Below are 17,895 nucleotides of genomic sequence, written 5' to 3' on the forward strand. Positions count from 1 at the left end.
CTAAAAGCAAAGTTGCTGCTCACGCCCTTTTGTGTTTGCACCTGGAAATTTTGCTTGCATTTGCGTCTGCGCCCTATTTCTTGAAAATATAGCCATATGTTTCATATAGCACCTAAAAGATGTGTTTAATGTCTTTTCCTTTAACTTTATTCTTCCAGGCAAGTTACGGGGGTCAGCAGTACGGGCCGAACAGTCAGTTCCCACCACAGCAGGGGCAGTACCCCACATCAAACACCTCCAGGCCACTGCCATCTCCTAACTACGCCGGCCAGAGGATGCCAGGGCAGCAGGGACAAGGACAGTACCCACCTGGCATGCCCATGGGACAGTACTACAAGGTCTGTAATGCCACAATATTCATCGATCTATCCATTTTCTACAACAACTTACTCAGGGTCAGAAAGGGGGGCTAGAGCCTATCCCAGCATGCACTGTGCAAAAGGCAGAGAAAGACGGATTATTCGTCATATTTATAGAACATTTTGGAACAAACTACATGGTATATGCCTGGTGCTATAAGGAACTATATCAAATTATTATTGCTCTTTATTTCCTTTACAGCAAGAGCCTTTCAATGGTCAGAGCACCAACTTCTCTGGAGGTGGATACTCCTACGGCCAAAGCAATGGGGTATGTTTTCAGCCAGACCGCTGTGCTAAATTTGACCGAGTCATGCATGTGAAATAAGTAATACAGATGTTTTCATTATTGCACTTTCCTGCCTTTTACAGCCCCCCAGGCCCGGTAACTACCCTCACTCCCCGGTCCCTGGAAACCCCACACCCCTATGACCCCAGGAAGTGGCATTCCTCCGTACCTGTCGCCAAACCAGGATGTGAAGCCCCCGTTTCCACCCGACATGAAACCAAATATGACAGCACTACCGCCCCCTCCAAGTGAGTACCCCAGCAGTTCTGAAACAAGCGGTTCATATGATGCATTTGTTTGCTTTTATCCTTGTGCTGTTGTATTTCTTCTGACACATTGTGTGACTTTACCAGTGTCGGATTAAAAGTGGACACCCCCCCCTCCCTGTTTTTCTTCTTTCCCAGCAAACCCCAATGAAGAGTTGCGGCTGACATTCCCAGTCAGGGATGGAGTGGTGCTGGAGCCGTTCCGCTTGGAGCACAACCTGGCTGTCAGTAACCACGTCTTCCACCTTCGACCCTCCGTCCACCAGACCCTCATGTGGAGGTAGGACCACCGCACAAGCCTCCACTTCCATTATATTTGCACATTTGCTCTTATTAGTGCACAGTCTGCACCACAGTCACATGTTGTTTATTGTAATGATCCTGCAATAAAACAACTTTCTTTCTGACACAAATATCTTTAAGACATCCTGTTGTAAAGGCAACTTCTGGTCATTCACTCTGCCCTGTCTAATATCAAATTGTTCAATCAATTGTTGCTTTAATTGTTGACCAAATATAAATTTGTTTATTAAACAGAATATTCTTTAAATAAGGAACTGAATTATGGGGAGACATGTAATGTTCTGATGTGTGGTTAAGTTCTGAGTATTGTTATTTAAGTTGTTTGATTTGACCACATAAATGTGTAACTCCCACAAACAAACTCTCATATTTTAATAATTTTATGTAAACCCTATATAAATCACACATCTTTCATGTCAGGATTCACAACCCTGCCATATAGTATTATTTACTCTATTACAGTAAGAGATTGTTTTAAGCTGTTTTTCTGAATGTTAGCGCTAACTGCTGACTCCCTTGTCCTATTACTCCCATAGGTCAGACCTTGAGCTGCAGTTCAAGTGCTACCACCACGAAGACAGGCAGATGAACACCAACTGGCCCGCCTCCGTCCAGGTCAGCGTCAATGCCACGCCCCTCACTATCGAGAGGGGAGACAACAAAACCTCCCACAAACCCCTGCACCTGAAGCACGTATGCCAACCTGGAAGAAACACCATCCAAATTACAGTCACCGCCTGCTGTTGTGTGAGTACACACTATCAGGACAATTTATGACTACTAACAGTGCAGAAATTTAATTATTTAATTCAAGATCAGCTGAGATGATTCACACAGATGATTTAACTTAGTATATGTGTTGCGCTGAATAGACTGTTTTCATGTTCTTGTGTTGCTTTGCAGTCCCACCTGTTTGTGCTGCAGCTGGTCCACAGGCCATCTGTGCGATCTGTCCTCCAGGGGCTCCTGAAGAAAAGACTCCTTCCTGCAGAACACTGCATCACCAAGAGTACGGCTCATTTAGTCTCTTAGTGTTGTTGATATGCATATGTACATCTTAATTAAACAAGCGTACACCTGTTTCTCCTTATGGTTTGCTTTAAAATAGGTCTTGAAGTACACCTGTAACTGTTCACAAAGTAATACCGTCCTTCTGAAACGCCTTTTCTTTTTAGTTAAGAGGAACTTCAGCAGCGTGGCAGCGTCGGCAGGCAACACCACTCTTAACGGGGAAGATGGTGTGGAGCAGACGGCCATTAAAGTGTCGCTAAAATGTCCCATTACCTTTCGACGCATCCAGCTACCGGCACGAGGGCATGACTGCAAACATGTCCAGGTTTGTTCAGATTTAAAGGCGGTAAAAGTTTATTTTTAATGAAAAATTGTGTCACATGTCACTGTGAATGGGAGAAGATTATTCTAATGAGTGATGTTGTTCTCCACAGTGCTTTGATCTGGAGTCCTACTTGCAGCTCAACTGTGAGAGGGGGACATGGAGGTGTCCTGTGTGCAAGTAAGTGAAAAGTTGTTCTTTTTTTGGGATTTAAAGATGGGATCACTAATAAGGAATGCTTCTAATGGATTATATCAAATGTTTTCTCCTTTCAGTAAAACAGCATTATTAGAAGGTCTGGAGGTGGACCAGTACATGTGGGGAATCCTCAATGCCATCCAAAAGTAAGTTTCTTCTCTTTCTTCTGCTAAATCCACCCATAACTTTCCATTGTTTCAAAATTTCACACTTTCTACTTTCTCCTTTTAATAGTTCAGAGTTTGAGGAGGTCACTATAGACCCTACATGTAGCTGGAGACCTGTTCCCATTAAATCTGAGCTACACATCAAAGACGACCCTGATGGACCGCTTGCCAAGCGCTTTAAGACCATGAGCCCCAGTCAGATGACCATGCCCAATGTGATGGAGATGATCGCCCAGCTAGGGCCTGGCCCAGGACCTGGCCATGGCCCCGGACCAGGTCCCAGCCCCTACCCCTCACACCCTGGTCAACATGCTAGTGGCAACGGGGGAGATTACCCTGGAGCAGGTAAAGGAAAGCAGCCAGGATCCTACTGTGTAGATAAACACCAGGATAGTCAGCTCATTTGTTGGAAAAGTGAGCTGTTTTGCAGTTTATAGCAGAAACTACTGATGTGTCTCTAGTGCATTAAACAAAGAAACAGCCCCAAGGAGAGTTTTATGCTGAACCTTTTTTAAAATGTTGTAAGCTCATTGCTCTGATAACAGTAACAAAAAGGGGGGAACGTGTGTATCCTGTTATATAACCACTTTGAAAAGATAACTTTTTGCAGCAGTCAGGATTCATTAAACAAGTCAGCAAGGCCAAACTGCACTTAGCCTCTTGACACTTGTTCTTTTGTCCTTCAAGGCAACAGTTACCACAGCCAAGGGAACTTTGACTTCCCTCACGGGAACCCTTCTGGTGGTGGAGTTGGAGGAGGTCCCCCTATGAATGACTTCATCCATGGCCCCCAGCTCTCCCACCCCCCAGATGGACCTGGTGGTCTTCTCTCCCAGGACAAGCCCCTTCACCACGGCATGAATGATGCAGTAAGTAGGGTTGACTTCCAGGGCTGCTTGCTTTCCCATGCCATTGTACCAATAAAGTGTGTTTATGGGAATAGTATATCACTATACAATCTAGTTGGCTTAAATTAGTGTTATGTTTGGTCTGACGTTTAAGTTTGATGTCTCTTATTTATCTACTGCTAAGTTATTTTGTCGCATAGCATAATTTGGTACCTTAGTTTGTAGGAGAAAATCTCCAGATAATCTGTGGCGTACTGAAAAGAGACTCAGATTTGTTATCTGAACAAGGTGCAGCTCGTGCCTCTAGCCAGCATGTGTGCTCAGTCATGCTCACATGCTCATGTCAGCGTATAATGTTGCAGCTGTACATGTCTGCTGATCACAGCTTCCATTTAGAAGGCCTGTTTCATATTATTCACGCTGGAACTCATTTCGCTTTTCCTCTCTTTCTTCCCACACGCACACCCCCCATCCTTAACACTCTTTCCTTCACACTCTGTTTCTCTCACTATATCTTCCTCCTTATTCCTCCTCCTCCGTCTCTCTCGCTTTCTGTCTCCCTCTTGCACCTGCAGATGTCCCATCCCGATCAGTCCCATAACTCCATGCAGCAGATCTTGCATGCGTCTCCCCACCCTGGCAGCCAAACAGGGCCACCCTTACATCACAGTGGCCAGTCAGGGCAGCCCTTGCATCACAGTGGCCAATCATCGCAGCCGCCTCGCCAGTCGCAGCCTCAGCCGCAGCCGCAGCCTCAGCAGCCTGGGCAGAACAGTCACCCCCACAGCGATCTGAACTTTAACCCCTCCTCAGACGGGCAGATGGGTCAGGGAGCCCAGGATATGCCTGAACCCTCCCTGGATGTAAGTGTGCCTGCTTTTGGGCACCATAAGCTACCTGTTAACTGCTAATTGTCTGCTGCAGCTGCTCTCATCTCTTTGCTGTGTGCTCTGTTTGTGTTTGACTCTCAAATTGCTTCTAAACAGCGGTAGCTGTGTTTATGTATACACTGGCTTCAACAGACACTTGAGCATGATTCAAAGTCGTCCAGCGTCAGAAAGATAAATATTCTTTCAGGTCAATTAGCCTTGCCACTCACTGTCTCTTTCTGTCTTTTATCTAAAGCTGCTTCCAGAGCTGGCCAACCCAGACGAGTTACTATCATACCTGGACCCCCCTGACCTTCCCGCCAACAGCAACGACGACCTTCTCTCCCTCTTCGAGAACAACTAGCCCTTCGCCTCCCCTACAAACCCTCTTGCACCTACAGGAGTCGCGATGTGTTTGACTGTCCGTCCACAGACACTTCACCGACCTAACAACACTTCGAGCAGCTTCCTATGCTCACGCACGCACACACATACACAGTCTCTCAACAGATAATGTGTGGCATAGGAGCACGGCTGAAAAGAGGCACCTGTCTGGGAACTCCAAGGGAGAAAGCAGGAACGCCACTCATCCCCGCACTCCTTTTTTTCCTCATGTAAAGATTCCACGCACCAGTTCCACCGCCTGACTCGAAACACACTATTTACAGCCATGTTGGCGGGCACTAAAGTGATATTATATATATACATATATGATATTTGTGACTTTTCAACTGAAAACTGTGCAGCTATAATCATCATGTGTAAACAACAAAGAGGAGAGACAGAGAAGTGTAGCTTTGTTTTTTTTATTATTATTTTCCTTTTGTGAAAAAAAAACATTGTCGTAAGAGTGTTTTTAACCTATTTGAAACGTGTTCTTCCATTACTTTAGCACATGCCATGCCCTTTGACCCCCAGACTTCTTAGTGTGTGTGTGTGTGTGTGTGTGAGAGAGAGAGAGAGAGAGAGAGAGAGAGAGAGAGAGAGAGAGAGTTGAATTACTGGAACTCATCAGAATCAGAGCACTGAAAGGACGAGCTAAAACGTCCTCCAGTGTCAACAGAGGAAACGAGCGCACATTGTGCAATGTAGTGTGTATATACCTATGTGTGTGTGTGTGTTTGCGTGTCCTCCTTTGTTTGCCTGCAAGCGTGTGTGAAAGACAGCAGGGGGAGAAGGTTCGAGACAGAGGAGGGAAGAAAAATATTGAATGGAAGAAAGATAAAACAATCCACTTTAAGAGCTGCCTCAGTTCTTCTTCTCCAGCCAGTCTGCAGTTCTTCTTGTGTATTTATTGTAATGTTTCGCTCTTCCTCATCAAATTCAGCACCATTTTGTGCATGTGTGCCAATGGTTCCTGTTGTCTTTGTCTAGCCTAATCGTGCTTGATCAAATCATTTTCTCTGGTCTTTATATTTATTATTTTATTTCAAATCAATCTGTTTTTTTATTATTGTTGTCCTTTTGTATGTGTTTTATCTTTGTCCCACATTGAAATTAATCAGATACACATCACCAAAGCTATCCTATGCTTTTTGTAAGGGGTTGGGCCTGGATATTATGTTGGTGTAAGAGCAGGATTTCAACATCCTACAGACGTCTACAGAAGTTTTTAAATCACTGTATTTTATAGAAAAGTCTGTGTGATTGTATCTTTCCTTTTGTTGTTTTGTTACTGTTGAACTGCATCTTTTTGGGAAAAACATCCTGCATGATCCAACAGTGTTTCCAGAGCTGTTGTATATACCCTTTGTGAATACTTTGTGACTGTACAGTACTGTACCTATCTTACTGGCAACTACACGGTACTGTCTGTCAAGGACTACAAAAACACACACACTCACAAACACACACACACAGAATCCCTTATATTCAGTCCAATATTGTAACAAATTGATCCAAGTGCACTCTCACTGGCCTTGTATTGAGTACCTGTGTATTGTGTACAGTTTTTTCACTACCCTGTGACAATGCATCAGTGAAAAGGAATATTTGAATTGCTCAGCGGGCAAGTCTTAAGAGAGTTTTCTTTTCTTTTTATATAAAAATCGATCAGCTTTAAACGAGCTGTTTTTTCTGTCAAAAAGATTGTTAATGCAGCTTAGAGGTCCAAATTTCTCCAAAAAATGTATTTGTTTAATATTATTGGAACATGTGACCTCATCCTCTATTTAAAGTGAGAATGTGCAAAATGTCCTCTAGATTGTTTTGAGGCCTAATGACAAGCTTTTGATAACCATACTTAGCAAAAATGTGTGAACATGATTTGTGTATTTTCATCACATTTTATATTGTTTCAAGTTTTAAGTTATTATTTTTGTGCCGTGTTTTTATGACAGGTATAATTTGGTTTACACAGTTTTATGCAGTACAGTCATTAAATTTAAAATATACTGTATGTCGTTGGATAAAAGTTCCCCCATTTGAGATTTGTAATCCATTTGAAAAACCAAATATCGCTTAACTGATCTTCAAAATTGATCAAATCACCTGCATATAACACAGCTGAAGGATCAGATGTTGTTTGTTTGTTTGTTTGTTTATATGTTTGTTAAAGACAATGCAATGCCGCATTGGGATGTTTTATTTCCCTACACAGTGTGTAACTGTAACCGTTCACAAAATCACTTCTAGTAATTTGAGCAGACACAAATTGTCTGATTGCAGACAACAGAAATTGAGTTGAGGATTTAAAAGAGAATGCAATTAATATTGTAAAATGAGTTATGGAGGAGACCCCCTCCTATCTGCATTACAAGGGGAGGGTGTTGCAGAGGGTTGGGGTGGGGTTGTGGATGAAAGGGATACGTGTATATAATGTAAATGACAAATAGAGACACGTTAACAGAAATGTATTCATTTTCTCCAGGGGGAGTGTGCATAGTGTATTTAGAATTTGTAAAGCTTCCATCCTCCTGTCAGACATTGAATTGGCAAATGAGTCTGTGTTTGATTGCGTCTGTGCAGACCTCTCTAACCACGCCTGTTCATTTATGTAAGATACTTTATGTACCCCTCCACGTGGGGTTTCCAAGAAAAAACGACATTTTTCCTTTGTGTAATATTAAACTTATGTGTATTTCTCTATTACCTGTGTACTTTATAAAGGTGCTACAAAATTATTCAAACCTTTTGAGGTATAATTGGGACTTGGAGACACTGAGCTTTGAGTGGCTCTTAAGGGTTGTTTCCAAATTTACAGTTTGTAAAAAAAAATAATTGTCATTTATAATTTTTATGCAATTTGGCAAAATATGCTATAAAGGTACAATCTGAAGTGATTGGCACAACAAGTGGCAGTTGTCTCTTTGGTTTTGTACATTCTATGTACAATCATTTCATATTCTAAACTGGTCAGAAAACATTGTGATTTTTAGTCTTGCAAATCTGTATGTAGTTAGATGACGTGACATCCTAATATTTATCTAATAAATATGTATTCAGATGAAACACAATTAATGGCCTCTGTGTCTTTTGACATACAAAGTGCAGCCAGCATGTATTAAACCATTACATATTCCACAAAAAAATAAAAAAGATTGTAATTTTGTGCTACACAATCCTTAGAATATTTACAAAACTAAACTATATATGCATACAATAATTTAAAAGTCAGTACACATGTTAGTAATGTTTTTTTTTTACCGGCTGCAATAGCACAGAATAACCAACAGGTCTTTTTCATTGAGGACGTTTTGACGCGTCACAGTAGGAAAAGCACAGGTGTAAATGATGAAATTAATGATGGCTGAATTCCATTTAGCTGCTTCAGTTTCAGGGCCCTGGTATTGTGCATGCTGGCATCGTTAATGTTATTAGTAACGCCTATGCTTTTCCTACTACGACAGCTCAAAATGTCTGCTGTGAAAAAGGCCTATGACCACTTTAATAATTAGTTCATTCATAAGCTATTAGCAAAAAGGGTATTGTTAAATGTAATAAAGCAACAAGTTATTTCTTATCCTGTGAGCTGAAATTAATACTGACACAAAGTAGATTGATTCAATAACTGTGGCAAATAATCAGCAGCTTTTTTTCTCAAATAATTAGTCACAAATTGGAGCTGTAAAAACTACTTTGGGCCTCTGAGCAATTTTGTGATTGATCCAAGATGCGTTAAGTTTTCCACACTAACAAAACATAAGGTTATGTACTCTATCGTTTTGGCTGAATAAGTTCAATGTACCTGAGATCACAATACTGCCTCTAATGATGCTGATGATAAAGTTCACTCTTGTTCAAAACTTTTGCAAAACCTGGTGATGATCAGTAATTAGGAGCAACAATTGAAAATACTGATATTTACATTATCATTACGCACCTCTTTGTGGTCTATAAATATTAAAAAGAATCATGCCTTTGTAATATATTGTTATGTTTTTGGGAAGTTTTTAGGCAACATCAAAGCTAAATTTGTAATTAGCTAAATTAGAGTATTTGTTTAAAAGTTGAGTTGTTTTTCCATCACAGTGAGTAGTTTAAAGTAATGCAAACTGCAGACATGCAAATTATATCAGAATGAAAGTTCCTTTTTGGTGCCCAGTCCTTGAAATGTAAATATGACCAACGGAGATGGGCATAGTAAAATATGCAAATGTCAGCCATCAGTCATCTCCCTAGCCTTGCATTTCTATAGAGTAGCTGACATCTAAATAAACAGCTGGTTAACTACTTCATCCCCATCATCATTTCATTTTTATTGTGGAATTATGTAAACAATTTAGCACAAGTAAAACATTACTCAAGATTATTCAAAGACAAAGTATGGATAAATAAAAATACAGAAATACTAGTTCAGCAGTCTAGGATTCTTTGCAGAATCTGTTTTCTTGAATTCCTCTTCACTGATTTGAAAAGCATCAGTTTGTCATAGAAACAGTTAAAGTTGGTTAAAGGTTCAATGCTGATTTTGGAAACAGCAATTTGGCCTTCCTGGATTGAGTTGTCATGGAGATGGTTTAGTTGTTATCACGCCACAAAAGTATAAAATTTCGGTCAAATGATAACCTACTATTCATTTTGACGAAATGATAAACTCCTACACAACACCTACAAAGTGGACATTGTATGAGATATTTCTTTTCTTTTTTTTTTCGTCCACCCAGATAAAGTTGTTTTACTTCCTAAATCTCCCACGTGGTGTCGCTGTTTGTTTCACCACTGTCGGTCTGTGTGACGTCACAGGCAAACACCGCCAGCACCCAGGGCCTGCAGGTCCTCCTCACCCTGTCAGCTGAGCAGTCATGTTACAAATGAAAAACCGCATGAGATACAGCTCGCCGGGCATCGCCGCTGCGAGGCTGTTTTCCTCCGGCCCCGTCAAGAACCCGGTCGTGTTTCTGGACATCGAGGCTGACAGTGAGACTCTCGGAAGAGTAATCATTGAGGTAGCTAGCTAGCTAGCGTTAGCCTCTCCCGCACACTGTGGTCTCACCTGCAGCATATCTCACAGTACTCAAATATTTACAGATAAGGGCAGCGCATTGCTTAGTGTAAACATTCATTCATGAATTTGAATGTGATTTGTATTATCTTGCAGTTGAATGCAGATGTAGTGCCAAAGACTGCAGGTATGTTTAACCAGGTTTCTTTAAACATAGCTGCTTAATATCAAGAGTTACATTTGTTTTATTCATTATTTAAAGGAATATTTAACTATCCGTGACTTGTTTTAATATTCATTTAAAAAAAGACAACTAATTTCACAGAAAACTTCAAAGCTCTGTGCACTGGGGAACATGGCTTTGGATTCAAGGGATCTGTGTTTCACAGGGTCATACCTGAGTTCATGTGTCAGGTAAGTTTTACAATGAAGATGGTGTAAATGCATAAAGTGTTTGCCATGCTGTCTGTTGCTGTGTTTTCTGTTACAGGGGGGGGATTTCACCAAACACAACGGCACAGGAGGGAAATCTATATATGGGAAAACGTTCAAAGATGAAAACTTCAAATTAAAACACACTGGTCCAGGTACATCGCCACAGCTTCGCTTATACATTTACTATAGACTACTTTATCTTTGTTTAGAGGACAAAACAAGTGGTAGTTTATCCATCCATGATGCTTAAGGTGGCAGACTACAAGACAAAAACACTGCTAACTGGTTAGTTGTCTGTATAGTGTATGCATGTTTGGGAGGCTCTCTGGTTCTTCTCTGGTTCCAGTATCTCAAATGTGGGGATTTAGAACATTTTCACTATTTTATGACATTTTTAAGACTTTCTAAGACTAAATAAAAAAAAAATTGCAGCTCTTATCTTGTGTATATTTTTTACATACTGTATATGTCACTCTCCTGGCTTCCTAACAGTATAATTTGCCAGCCTTTTGTCTGTATTTTAATATGGCTGCCTCTCCACTAGATGGCAGTGGCTAATTTCATGCAGCACTAAAACCACCTCCTATATGGATTTTGCAATCCCCAGGTGAATGACCTACTTTTTAGTGAGTCAACATGCACTAATCAAAATAACTGCTTTCTTGAATAAACTTTCATCCACATGCTGATTATTTGGTGTTTGATTACAAAGTGTTACATAATCACAGTTTGCATCAGTTTCAGAAAAGAGAAACAGGCCTTCACCTAACACAGTTGTTGACTTGTCATGCTTCTCTTTTGCTCCAGTCAGGCCTAAATGTTATTAGGTAAGTGGTGAAAGGAGGTCAACATCTTGTTGACTGCATTGCATTTAATTGATTTACTTGTTGGCTTTTCGATCTCTGCAGGAACACTTTCAATGGCAAATTCAGGGCCAAACACCAACGGCTCCCAGTTCTTTATCTGCACGACTAAAACTGAATGGTAAATACTCTGTAGAACTTTTTAATCATTCATCTCAGCTCTGCTACTGGTAGGCTCAGCACATCCTGATCTAATCACACCAGTTTCTGATATCACTTTTTGTCTCTCTTTTGACAGGCTTGATGGTAAACACGTGGTGTTCGGGCAGGTGAAGGAAGGTATGGATGTGGTCACCAAGATGGAATCCTTTGGTTTACATGACGGCGGTGTGATCAAGACAATTGTCATCACTGACTGTGGGGAGCTCAAATAACACCTAAGATCCCATGTAGACTTCAGTCGGATGACTTAGTATGCAACCATTTACTGTTTTTATTCTTAGTTACAGATATCTTGCTTTTCTAAGTTTTTAACTTGACCCATCTACTTGTGTATAAGTTGTCATCCACTGTGTAAAATGTTCTTATTGCACAATTACTCTCCATTTACTGCCAAATAAATGCCCATTTTCAGATTTTACTTAGTGCAGAACATTTGCGCTCATGTGCCACCAGCCCTGCTGGTTTTAAAGTTTCCTGGAAATGATCCAGCAGCTTTTTTTAGACAGTGGCTCTCCAGCGCGATTGACTTCCTGTCCATCAGAGCAGGATGTGACGTCATGTGACATCCACTTACAGTGGAGCTGAAATATCACATGAATGCAGTTGACAGATGATAGACCCGTGGGCTATAGCCTCATTGGACACAGTGAGTGCAGATGTTTTTATCTGGTGGAACAAAAGAGGAACCTGAAAATGTCTTCAGCTTGTATGTGGGCTGCTCTTCCTTCACTGCCTCTTTATTTGAAACACAGCATCTGGAGGAGAGAGAGTGAGAGAGAGAGATGCCAGGACATGTCTGAAAGCCAGAGACTGGGTGGTGCTGCTTATCGAGCTAATACTTTATGAAAGTAAATAATGAAGCGACGTGAAAAAGCAGCTCTTGCCCCTAAATGAAACCATATGCGCACTGACCTTGCAGCGTTTGTTTGAATTCTCAGATTACATTGTTGCTATAGAGACTTTTCAGCTCTCCCTCTGTTTGAGCTAGAGATGTTGTAACAAACTTGATATAATTTGGGTCCCCACCCTCTGGTTTAGTTTTAGTTATTTGGAATGCACGTCCAATATTGTGCATGGAAACTTGGCTCGAAAAGACAGCAGAGCTGTGGCCAACGTTTAATACAAAACAATGACATCTTTACAAGTGGTACAAGCTGGTTCTTCGATTGTAAATGTCTACATTTATCACACAGCACCCGTGTCAGTTGGTGTCCTTTTTTGTGTGTGTTTTGGTTTTCCTGTCCACACTTTGCCTCAAAGTGTTGAAATCAAGACCTGTCAGCTCGATGTGTCTGTTATCTTTCAGCACTTTGACGGAAAGTGAAAAAAACGTAAGTTTTACAAGTCTCTCCCCTTCTGCGTTACACAACCACCATGAATAATCCCTTAAAAACCATCATAATCTATATGCTTTAGTCTGGCGTAAGACTTCAAGCTTGCACTCCCAAGACACGGCACAGTGTGACGATGAAAACATATACTCTCTGTAACTAATATTGTTCAGACAGGAGCTCTCAGAAAACTATGTGTTGCTTTTGGCTGAAATCAAACTCCAGAGTGAAACACCTCCCAGTTACTGGTAACAACAATTCAGCAAAGGACCCAAACAAATGAAACCACGTAATCCAAGCAATCCTAATTAAATATGACTTTTATTCATCAACCTTTTGACAGCACTAAAGCACTAAAATGTTTTCCCAACTAACAAATAAGGCACATTTTGGAATGCCGTTTCATGGACATGAAAAACAGACCTGTGGTCTACTCTCGAAACCATGACTGTCCTTGTTTCCCAAAATCATCGTCTTCCCTACCTCACGCCTGTGTTCTGTCCAATTCAAATATTACATTATTGCAATATTGCATTTACAAACATCTCAAGTGATACAGACAGTAAAGAATACAAACATAACTTTCCAAATAGACCACATAAGTGTTAACACATTACATTCAGTAAATATGTATTATTCGTAGAGGCTACACTAGCGGTAAATGAAATACTTCAGGACTAATAACAATCAGAAGTTGCTGATAATGTTAACAATATGTACTGTAGCAAACTACTGTAAAGTATTTAAATATGTATACATTGCACAAAATAATATTTCATCCAAAACCAAACACATGCACATGCAAACTCTAAAATAGTTCTTTGTCACACACGCTTTCTTGACAAAAGTATACACTCCCTAGGCTACTAACACCGTAACATTTTATAATAGTTTCTTGTCATTGCTGCTTTAAGCAAACTACATCTCACAGTTTAACGTGCTTATACAGTGGTGAGTATCCGTCACTAATTAAGAAAAAAAGATTTCTGCATGTTAACACAAATCTTCATAATATTGTTTACAAAATGAATATGTGCGACTGTATGGATGTAAATGGCAGCTCATAATTAGTTACATATAGCTACTGAATAACATTGTGGGTTATTCAACACTGATAACATCATAAAACAAAACACAAAAATACAATGGCTTATAATTGAGAAAGGGTATTAATTATGTACCAGCTTTTTTTTAATAATATTCTATGTAGACATCAATATTTCCTTCTTAGTGTAACTTTCTTGCATATTCTATACAAAAAGTGTTGTAAAAAATCTTTCCATAAATATTTCTGCAGGATAACCCCTCAGATTATTGTAAAACAAAGAAAAAAAAACTCCCAGCTTTGTTTATTTCTCAGCAATAGGCCCTTCTTCACACATAAAAGCTTCAATATTGCATAACACTTTAAAAGAGCTACTATCCTTGAAAATGATGGCCATCAAATATATACATAAAACAGTCTATCTTTGTCAGGGAAATAACTCTTGAGTTTTTGCAGATTGCTTTATAATTTTCAACATCTATTAAGTGTTCCAAAATACACATCTCATTCATAGAAAATAACAAATTTGAACTGAAAAGGTACTAGAAAAGTCAAGTATATGTAATTCAAGACATTACGTCTGAAAGCAGAGATTTCTTTTTTGCAAATATATTGTATCAACTGCTTCCATTGGCTCTTGATTTGCCATTTAAAATGGCCTCCCCATAACATGTCTCTGGGCGGAATCAAACTCTTAACAGGATTTCTCATTTCTATTCTGCCAGAATCACAATAACATTGTTAACTTGTTTATGAGGTTAGTTCGTAAGGCATCATTGGTATCTATTCCTCTCACTACAGCCACATGGTATGCTGTGGACAATAAGGTTCAGATGCAAAGACCTGTTAGGTTAGTGTCATCACACAGAGCAAAAGAAAGACGATGGTAACAGTAAGAAAACTGGATAGTTCCCAACAGTGGTGGGCTGAAAGGAGAATCATTCAGATTAGGTCTTTAGTTTGTGGTAATATAGATGCACAACTTCCTTCTTTTAAAGGGGCACTCCACCAATTTTACTCATGAAGTTCAGTTTACTCATCACGGGGAGTGCTAATCGGACCGCGAAAACAGTTGTATAATGTCTTTGAGCTTTGTCAAGTCTGAGAAAATAACCCTGATGATGTCATAATTATGTCATCACGGTTATCTCAGCTTGGGCTCGGAGACACCTTTTTAACAAAAAGCCTGTGTTACACACTGGGGGTGTGGAGTTTGAAACGTGAGCATTTACCAGGCAGGGGAAGTCTACTTAAAGATGCTATTGTAGGATCCAGTGTTTTTGGACAAAAAGTAAGGATATCTGAGCCTCCGCTGGATTGATTTTGTGGATCTGCAATACTAAATCACTGGAGTGCCCCTTTAACTTTACAGATGGAATTTAGCTACATTTCCCAAAACTGTAAGGTACCATTATCAGCCACTGCAAACTCTCCCACTAAGGCAAGTGACCATGTGTATTTTTTGACAAAACCCACGGTTCCTTGGATAAACATAACTACAATAGATAAAAAAAAACAAAGAGTGAGGTCCAGAGTTTCATGTGCGACTCTGTTCTGTTGTGAGGATCGACTAAGAAATAACATCTTTGTTGATATTCCATGACATCAGACCACAGTAGGATTGTTATTGCCAGCTGGAAATGCAGTTTCAGCCCGTGCCTCCAACTCAGCAAACTTCATTGAAGCGAACACCCACCATGCCAGTTCAAACTGCTAATAGAGGAACTGTATCATTTTCTTGTCCTTTGTCACATCTTGAACCTGCATTAAACTTACTAAGCATCACAGTTACAACATGCACACGTATACTGTTCCAACTCTGAGCCCATCCCCACATGTCTTTTCCCAATTTCAAATGGTCTCCAAGCCCTGATACTTCAGAATGATTTAAATCTTTTTAAGGCACATACAGTATGTTACAGTATAAAATATAGTCAACCAGCTTTTATAAGGCTAGAAATACAGTACATATTAAATAGTTCACAATCCCTATAACAAGATTCCTTGAATGGCAGGTAGTCAAAACTACATTAATATCCTCTGTAATGCTTTCGGTCTGCACGGTGAAATAAGTAAACAGGGTGTGTATTTCTCTTCCTTTAAAGACATTGGTTTATAATAGTAGGCACTTATATTCTTATTCATTCATAAAAATGAATGTAAGTGTGAACTTAATTCATCATCACTTTCAATATATCCTTGAATCTTCAGCATCAGCGCATCACAAATCAGCCTTCTATATTAAATCCTATTGTTTCTCTTAACCACAACCTGAAAATCATTGCAGTTCTCCAAAGCTTCACCTCCCTCTAGACCCTCTTTACACTGCAATCAGCTGTTGGACATAGTTTCGAAGGGTGCAAACCCTCAGAAAAGTTTCCATTTACAGCTACACTGACTCCACTGAGGCTGCCAGGCATCAATTGGCACTAAAATGGGAACTCTAATGTCTTTCTGAATCTCTTTCAAACAAACATCTCTTTTGTATTTGACTAATTTGTGGTTAAAATCTAATCAGGGTGTACATGTGAACAGTGTAACCTCTAAAATCATGTTTCATAATGCTAATCAAATTGTGGCAAGCAGTTCATTTTTTCAATGCTTTGAAAAAAATGGAATATTAGACACTGGCAAGAAACTGTGTGGACAGCAAGATTATTGTTACTGAAACCGCTGTTGTTTTCCTATAGCTCCTTCGCAGTTGACCTTCTTGTGATTTGAAATGAACACAACTTACCTATCTAACATCTATACCTATCTAACACTATAGATAATTGAGAATCTGTGTGGCAACAAAAAAACTCTAGGGAGGGTGAATGAAACCTTATCTGTTAGCAACGCACTAAATCTAGACGAGGAGCGACTCGACGCAAATGAACCTACAGTAATACAGTAGTTTCTAAAGACACGTGGAAGCAGTTACAAAATAATGTGATATACAAACATACAAAAAACATTTCTTTATGTCCCAGTTAAAATTCAAATTGCACACTAGACGACAAGAAAATAAATAGGCCAAATGTAAGCTAGGGATGTATGGCACATTGTCCCTCAGTTAATTCACAGTTAATAAGATGTGCTGCTGACCCTAATATGGCAAGACATCAAAGGCCTTGTATACATTATACCATCATGAGAGGCCCGGGTTAAACGTTCATCCCATTACCACATACTTCACTGGGCAGGGAAATGGAAGGCAGATCTCTGTAAACACAAAGCCAACAAACCCCAAGGTGAGGTAATCTATTGAGACCAATGCTGTCAGTGACACCAATGAAATACATGCCTGGTGCTAATTCATCAATGCAATTATTAGCTGTTGTTAAACATCGAGTTGGATCAATGGGGTTATGTGGTTTCTGATACATGAGGCATTAAAAAAGTAACTGATTTTGGCAAGTTTTTGCTTTTGATGAAGAGCACTTCAAGAGATAGATATTGATCCTAATTTAACATGTTCCTCTCATTCCTGGATGTTATCTTCAATACTGTCACTGGAAAAGAAGCATAATGACTCAAATCTGTGTTCCGTGGGTGGTTGAGAAGAGGGACAGTAAGAAGGGAGGGTTAGAGCTACCGTCTATGTGTGAGGCTTCTGAGGGAAGGAAGGGAAGACGTGGGGAGGAAAGGAAGCCATGTTGTGTGCAGGGAGGGGATGTGGGAAACCTGGATGGAAATTGGGCAGGGAGGAAGTTAACAGCCTCAATGGAGAATGAGCAATAGGACTTGGGACACAAAAGTTGCTCTCCGACTCTGAATAAAGGTGATTATTGCACACGGCGGCAGTAGTAGCCCAGGACTTTACATTTCTCGCACAGGTGTTGCGGGTGCTCCTTACTCTGGTCAGAAACATCCAGGCCATCCGGCTTCTCTAAAGGGCGCTGAGGATACAAACAGAGGACCAATAATGAGTCATATTAAACACTGAAGAAAGCAAACCAAGCAGCACACAAACAGCAAAAATCTCTGAGTTTTGCAAGCAGTTTATTTGGCACCAGATTCAACTCAGCTATATGCCTCCCATATTCTTCATAGACCAGACGT

General features: G+C 40.1%; 3 protein-coding genes across 3 annotated transcripts in view; 2 read left to right on the forward strand and 1 right to left on the reverse strand.

Moving 5' to 3' along the window:
* The window catches only part of zmiz1a (zinc finger, MIZ-type containing 1a), a 102,955-nt gene extending 94,868 nt beyond the window's left edge, over positions 1 to 8,087 (forward strand). The window contains 14 exon segments of the mRNA XM_044214217.1: positions 159 to 338; positions 562 to 630; positions 732 to 780; positions 783 to 896; positions 1,053 to 1,194; positions 1,754 to 1,964; positions 2,121 to 2,226; positions 2,393 to 2,553; positions 2,663 to 2,730; positions 2,826 to 2,894; positions 2,983 to 3,260; positions 3,603 to 3,784; positions 4,339 to 4,626; positions 4,889 to 8,087. Of these exon segments, the coding sequence (XP_044070152.1) occupies positions 159 to 338; positions 562 to 630; positions 732 to 780; positions 783 to 896; positions 1,053 to 1,194; positions 1,754 to 1,964; positions 2,121 to 2,226; positions 2,393 to 2,553; positions 2,663 to 2,730; positions 2,826 to 2,894; positions 2,983 to 3,260; positions 3,603 to 3,784; positions 4,339 to 4,626; positions 4,889 to 4,996 (2,025 nt within the window). The 3' untranslated portion in view covers positions 4,997 to 8,087.
* Positions 8,088 to 9,770: 1,683 nt separating this feature from the next.
* On the forward strand, positions 9,771 to 11,893 carry ppifa (peptidylprolyl isomerase Fa). Its single transcript, XM_044214225.1, has 6 exons — positions 9,771 to 10,019; positions 10,172 to 10,202; positions 10,341 to 10,429; positions 10,506 to 10,602; positions 11,359 to 11,434; positions 11,552 to 11,893. The coding sequence occupies exons 1-6, from the start codon at positions 9,876 to 9,878 to the stop codon at positions 11,685 to 11,687; spliced, it is 573 nt and encodes a 190-aa protein (XP_044070160.1). The 5' UTR covers positions 9,771 to 9,875; the 3' UTR covers positions 11,688 to 11,893.
* Positions 11,894 to 13,108: 1,215 nt separating this feature from the next.
* The window catches only part of zcchc24 (zinc finger, CCHC domain containing 24), a 34,532-nt gene continuing 29,745 nt past the window's right edge, over positions 13,109 to 17,895 (reverse strand). Inside the window, exon 4 of the mRNA XM_044214224.1 lies at positions 13,109 to 17,732. Coding sequence (XP_044070159.1) covers positions 17,619 to 17,732 — 114 coding nt within the window. The 3' untranslated portion in view covers positions 13,109 to 17,618. The remainder of the gene's footprint in view (positions 17,733 to 17,895) is intronic.

Source organism: Siniperca chuatsi, linkage group LG11 (genome assembly GCF_020085105.1).
Source record: "Siniperca chuatsi isolate FFG_IHB_CAS linkage group LG11, ASM2008510v1, whole genome shotgun sequence".
In the NCBI taxonomy this organism is placed as follows: domain Eukaryota; kingdom Metazoa; phylum Chordata; class Actinopteri; order Centrarchiformes; family Sinipercidae; genus Siniperca; species Siniperca chuatsi.

Bases quoted from the DNA above. Each gene is read 5' to 3' on its own strand.
- ppifa (XM_044214225.1), top strand. From the start codon at position 9,876: ATGTTACAAATGAAAAACCGCATGAGATACAGCTCGCCGGGCATCGCC. The intron at 10,020-10,171 runs GTAGCTAGCTAG...ATTATCTTGCAG, and splicing joins TCGGAAGAGTAATCATTGAG to TTGAATGCAGATGTAGTGCC. The intron at 11,435-11,551 runs GTAAATACTCTG...CTCTTTTGACAG, and splicing joins TGCACGACTAAAACTGAATG to GCTTGATGGTAAACACGTGG.